This window comes from Pundamilia nyererei, unplaced genomic scaffold, assembly GCF_000239375.1.
Source record: "Pundamilia nyererei isolate P.nyererei 1_Seehausen unplaced genomic scaffold, PunNye1.0 scaffold00449, whole genome shotgun sequence".
Lineage (NCBI taxonomy): Eukaryota > Metazoa > Chordata > Actinopteri > Cichliformes > Cichlidae > Pundamilia > Pundamilia nyererei.
The window spans coordinates 181,059-186,953 of NW_005187850.1; the positions used below are offsets into that span (position 1 = coordinate 181,059).

At 37.0% G+C, this 5,895-nt stretch overlaps 1 protein-coding gene across 1 annotated transcript in view; it reads left to right on the plus strand.

Moving 5' to 3' along the window:
• The first annotated feature begins 2,115 nt into the window (after nt 1-2,115).
• The window catches only part of LOC102201115 (uncharacterized), a 12,759-nt gene continuing 8,979 nt past the window's right edge, over nt 2,116-5,895 (plus strand). Inside the window, exons 1-6 of the mRNA XM_005753676.1 lie at nt 2,116-2,226; nt 3,354-3,674; nt 4,091-4,396; nt 5,277-5,402; nt 5,542-5,628; nt 5,837-5,886. Coding sequence (XP_005753733.1) covers nt 2,190-2,226; nt 3,354-3,674; nt 4,091-4,396; nt 5,277-5,402; nt 5,542-5,628; nt 5,837-5,886 — 927 coding nt within the window. The 5' untranslated portion in view covers nt 2,116-2,189. The remainder of the gene's footprint in view (nt 2,227-3,353; nt 3,675-4,090; nt 4,397-5,276; nt 5,403-5,541; nt 5,629-5,836; nt 5,887-5,895) is intronic.

A 5,895-nucleotide genomic window follows, 5' to 3' on the forward strand; every position in this document is an offset into this window, starting at 1 on the left:
CATGGCCTGAAAATACTCATGTACATTTACACTTTGCAAATTTTAGGACATGCTGACAGCACCTAAAGGTTAATAAAACAAGTGTTTGAATGTTGATTTATTAATGTCAGGACTGGCTTTAGCACATAATAAACTCAGAAACTTTACTGCCAAATAGTAACAGGAACAAAAAATAGAAACAAAACAAACATATCATCATGCATGCACTTGCTTGCCTCTTTATAGCCTGTTGTTCATCACTCTAACAGACAGCCCTTGTAATTGTTCTTCTCACCAGCAGATCATAAATAACCAATAAATCACAGCCAGAGTCTTTATAAACCAATCAGCTCTGCATGTGTGTGTAGTACAGCACTTGGCTCTGAGGACCCCAAACCATATAAAATCTCTTATCTTATCTATGTTTTCTTTCCAGATTGGCTGGCAGTCACACAGGTTGCAAACACACTCGTAAACCATAAATACACACTCAGCCATTGTTCCATGTTTCCCTTGGAGCAGATGATGTATGTTATCAGACTCCAAAACCATGACATGGGCCAAAAGCCATTAGTGCTGCATGAAATAAGGGGGTGTCCCTCCTAGTCCACACAGCCAAGATACCCGCTGAGGATTGTCAGGAAAAATTATGCGTAGTATTAGTTATGACAGATGGGTTTAAATTGTAGGTTTCAACACAATCTACACAATCTGCTGGTGATTGTGGAGTTCATATGAGGACTGTTTGGTCCGCGCATCCCTGTAGGATGCTTCTTAAATGGTGTCTTGTGCAACAGATGCTATTCACTCATTAAACTCCAGTAACGCCCAGTTTCAAACATTCACACACGCTAGTAACATATTGTTACAGTCCATTTCTAGTCTGATCAAACTTTCTCCCTCTTCACTCAATCGTTGTTCATTTATCTCCATTTCTGTGTCAGTACAATTTTCTGTTGGTTCCCAGGCTGGTGCAGCAGGTGGAAGTAAACGCATCATTCAAGTTTAAGGATTTACTGCAAAAGTTAAAAAGCCACTTAAATGGTGGAGGTTGAGTTATGGAGTGGGTAGATCAGGCTGGTGAGTTTTCTTTGCAGAGATGAATCTCAGGAAGTATTTGATGATGCTGTTGACAGAGCGCTCGTCCATAAGTGCACAACAGGAAGATAAACTGATGGATCACAGGTGTGTCAGCCAGAGATCCAACAGCAGGAAGTCCTGCCACTGTCACATCTCAGACACACACACACATGCTACAAATTGAAGTCAGCTAATTGTACCTTAACTACACAGGAAGAAGAAAGCACGACTGATGTCTTTCTTCTTCCTTTTTATCTGCCCATGTGGAGCTAATTGAAGTACCCTGTAATAGAAGTAGCAAAATAATTGTAATTGTAGTATATTACTGACTTAGTAAGCTGTTAAATTACTGCATTCTCCAAAAAAGTGATAATAGTAACATACTAGACCCAGCATCGTTTTTTTAAATTATTATTATTATTTAATTGAATGAGCTTAGTATGAGTAAACAAACCCTTTACATGTATTCTTGGGAGGTCTACTAGTCGTGGTCTAAACTTAGCACTTACTTTCATAGCCTGGCCCTGTGATATAGTGTAAAGTGTTTTGTGGATCATCTTTTGTGAGGTGTGCTGCTGCGATAACAGTAATCATGATTTAACAATGACTAATGACGAGTTTAGAGAACTGGGTCAAGTAGTAGGTCAACTTTTTCATTTTCTAAAAAGTATTGTCACAAAAACAGAAGGTCGAAACGATGCTTTGCTATGTTTGTATGCAGTTGTTGTTATTATTGTTATCATCCATAAAGCAGGTTCTTTAGCTCAGTTTGTGTGTGGACACGTAATCAAAGTGAGACTGCACTCAGCTGCCACTCGCACCACACTTTTGAAAATAACAGCTGATGAAACAAGCTGTGGTTTTGTGTTTTTGTGCAATGGGCAGTGAGTTAAAATGAGTCACATCCTGTTTTCTTTCTATAGTCTAACTTTAAACTAGATTATGTAATTCTGTAAAAACCATATAGACACTGAGGAAGAACTACATATTTCATAACCTTTTTTAGATAATCATGACGTTAGCAGTTTCCTCTTTTTTCTGGAAACAAAGTGGCACTATAAAGTTTTAGACGACATCGCGGAGACGCTTGAACAAGCGCACTGTTTGGACTCAAAGAGACGACCAAAATAATGAAGCTCCTGCTGCTCATCCTCACGCTGATGACAGGTAAGACTACTGATTACTAATATTACACATTCATTATTATAATAATTTCATGTATATGATGACCAGAAATTGTTGCCATTTACAGTCATGATAAAAACAAAGAAAGCTTTAAATTTTAGATTCTGTAAATCCTAAGGGTTAACATGTCACAACATAATGAAAGGTCTTAATATTAGGTATAAACAGCCTTAGATGAACAACGACACATGATTTATTACATGACGTCATTTCAGAGAAGACATCAGCAGTGATCTTAGAGAAGCAACTGCTACTGCCCATCAATTTGTGAAGGGTTGTAAGACTATTTCAAGTCATACAATTTGAAGTCCATCATTCAAAATTTAGAGTGATTATTCATGAGTGGAAAACACCCAAGATAGCTGCCAATCTTCTCAGAGGTGAATGTCCCAACACCTTTACACCAAGGTCATCTGCAGAAACTGGACATTAATTTAAATGTTTTCTTCTTCATTTGTTGATTCATTTTTTCAAACATTTCTCTGACGTGGAGGTTTAGAAGTCTTATAATCAGAAAAATGAGCAAATTGGAAAAAAGTTGAACTGTGCTGTGAGAGTAGTGGTGCCACTCTTAACGACCTTGAGCATCTACATGAAATGAAAGCCTTCCTGATAGACCAAAAATACGAAAAGATCAGATTAATGATTGAATCAGGTTCTTCCATCAGGGCAGAGGTTTGGTCTCTAATATGTACGGGGGGTGGGGGACTCCGGGCCTCAAGGGCCGCTGTCCTGTAGGTTTTACATATCGCCTTGGTTTAACACACCTGAATCAAATGACTGGTTCATCACCAGACCTCTGGAGAACTTCAAGACATGTTAAGGAGGTATTTTTTGCCATTTAAATCAGCTGTGTTGGAATGAAGGACACAGCTAAAACCTGCAGGACACCGGCCCTTAAGGCCTGGCGTTCGCCCACCTCTGATGTAGAGACTGTCCCATCTTCTATTGTTTTGAGAGAAGAGGTTTTGACCAATTTTCAAAAAGCAAAAATCACAAACCTGTTGGAAAAGTTCAACATGCAGTTTACTCATAGTGGATCAACATCATCTCTCTCAAATCAGAAATACTAAAAATATTCAAAACAACTTTTTGTCTTTTATCTGCAGGTTGTGCTGTCGATGGTGTTAATGATGAAGATGAAGTGGAGGCATGCAAACAAGGATGGGTTCAATTCACCTGCAAATATCCTCCAGCAAATAAAAAATATGACCACGTCAATGTAGTTATTCCCAATGGAACACGCTTACAAAGCTCTCTGAAGGATGTTTGGGAAGATAAAGGCAGATTTTCTCTGTACCATGATACAAAACATAAAACTCTCGTGGTGGGCATCAGAGATCTTAATAAACAAGCAGACTTTGGGACGTACAGATGTGAATTTGATCAAGGCTCAAACAGATCTCCTGTCATAAAGAAATTGGATTGTGGTAAGAAATGTGATTGTTATTGTTGTTGTTGATGTTATTAGTACAACACAAGAAATTAACAACTAAAATCAGATTTCCTCACCTGTATTTTGGTATTATATAGTTTGTTTCTATCACACAACATAAATCATAGTTTGGAAATGTAAAGATTTATTACAGATTACAGGTTAAACGCATGTTTACATTACTTTGTTTGTTTTTTAATCTCAGAAGTTACTTTACATCTCAGACTTTTGAAAGGAAATTTCACAGTTTGCTCGTGTCTTCATCTGTTTCACACCTTTGTCAGCACACGAGGAAGTTAAAAATGTTAAAGTAGTGTGCGACAAAGTACAAGTTACATGTTGTGATATAATGAAGCACATTCAAATACTTTATTGTCCTTGTTTGGGGGGTTTGTCTTTATTTTTATACAGAAAAGTGCCAGCAACCATTTACTCAAACTGTGACCAGAGCAGCTAACATCAAGTGTCATCCAGATGATGATTTCAAGTCCGGGGTCCAGTTTTTCTGCAGAGGGGAGAATTTCACCTGTAAGGATATTGTGTCAACAAAAGGTCAGAGGTTAAACGGGAAATTCAGACTCACAAACACCAACAAAGGCTTCGACGTGTCCATCAGGGATGTTTCCTCACAGGACGCTGGTGTCTACTGGTGTGGAGTGGGATCAAAGGATGGAAGCTACAGAGTTTCAGTCAGACAAATAAAACTGGAGGTTAAAGGTGAGAAAAATAATCTAGTATGTGTGTTTCTATTTATGTGCTCCACATGTTTTCATGTCTTGCTCATGTATTAAAATGCACATCAGTCATAGTGGAAACTCCTACAGTACGAGGTAGAGTTTTTTTTTTTGTTGTTTTTTTGCATAATCTGGTCAAAGGGTTTGACTAGTTTCTAATTATTTGCAGGGAATGATTTAGTCTTTTATTTACATTTTTAACATTTATTTGTTTCATTTCTTTGCCTTCCCATTTTGATAGCACATCTCTTTTTACACACACACACACACACACACACACACACACACACACACACAGTGTGTGCATTGAGTGCATTGGTTCTCTTTTGTTGATGTTCTTGACAATCTAACAGTTTTGTGTACAAATGTTGAAGAAAGAGGAACATATAGCATATTTGATAGAAGAATACAAATTAAATGTTATTTAGAATCTTTAAACAAGAGTGAAACAGGACATTTCAGACACACAACCTTTGTTTTCGGACTATTCTTTGCTATTGAAAGCTCATTATAAATGGCCAAATGTGAACAAATAATCCATGTGAGACAAAAATTCTTGCTTCAAAATCCTCTACTTTTTTGTAATGTTTGATCTATAAGTAATGAGAATAACTCAGAGATGATATCCCTGTTATGGTCATCTAATACATTTAAAATAAATACAGGCAGTAAAAAATGGTACAATCATTTCATTGTATTTTATATATTATGTCTCATGAAAAAAGAAACTAAACTTGGCAGCGATGTTTCCAAATAATGAACTTTTTTTTATTTACTAAATATTGTTAATTTATCTGTAATAATGGCAGCTTGTTAATTTACTATTGTTTCAATGCACAACTTTCATACTTTTGTGTACCCAGACCCTTCCACTACATCCTCCACTACATCCTCCACTACATCCTCCACTACATCCTCCACTACATCACTGAATCCTTCATCTCCAGCCAACAGTTCTACAACCCAGACACCTCCTGTGACAGGTCCTTGTGAGAAAGTGCTCTTATTGATAGATTAAAAGAGTCTGTCAGCGTATTTATGTGAATTCTATTAAATTGACAGTTCTAGCAGACATGTCTGTGTTTACAGCTGCCATTGTGGGGTTTCTTTCTGATTTTTGTCTTACAGCTGGTTCTCCTTTAACTGTGGTCATCACTGCGGCTGTCCTTGTTGCTCTCCTACTACTTGTGGTTATTGCGGTTTTCACCTACAAATGTAGGTAAAATATAAATTTAAAATGCCCATTCTAACATAGTCATGTATAAAGTATCTAAAATATATTTACTTTTCAGTAGTCAGACACATTCAGCGGTTCATACATTAGTCAATTAAATTAAAAGAAACAAATGTAAGTCTGTCAGTTTGGACAGTTTTTTGTTAGTTAAAGAAAAATGTTTTTCACTTCCTTATTTTTCTCTGTCAGGTTTTTCATGGTCAAAACACAGAAAGAATGGAGAGGCACGGAACAAAGAAGTATGTATA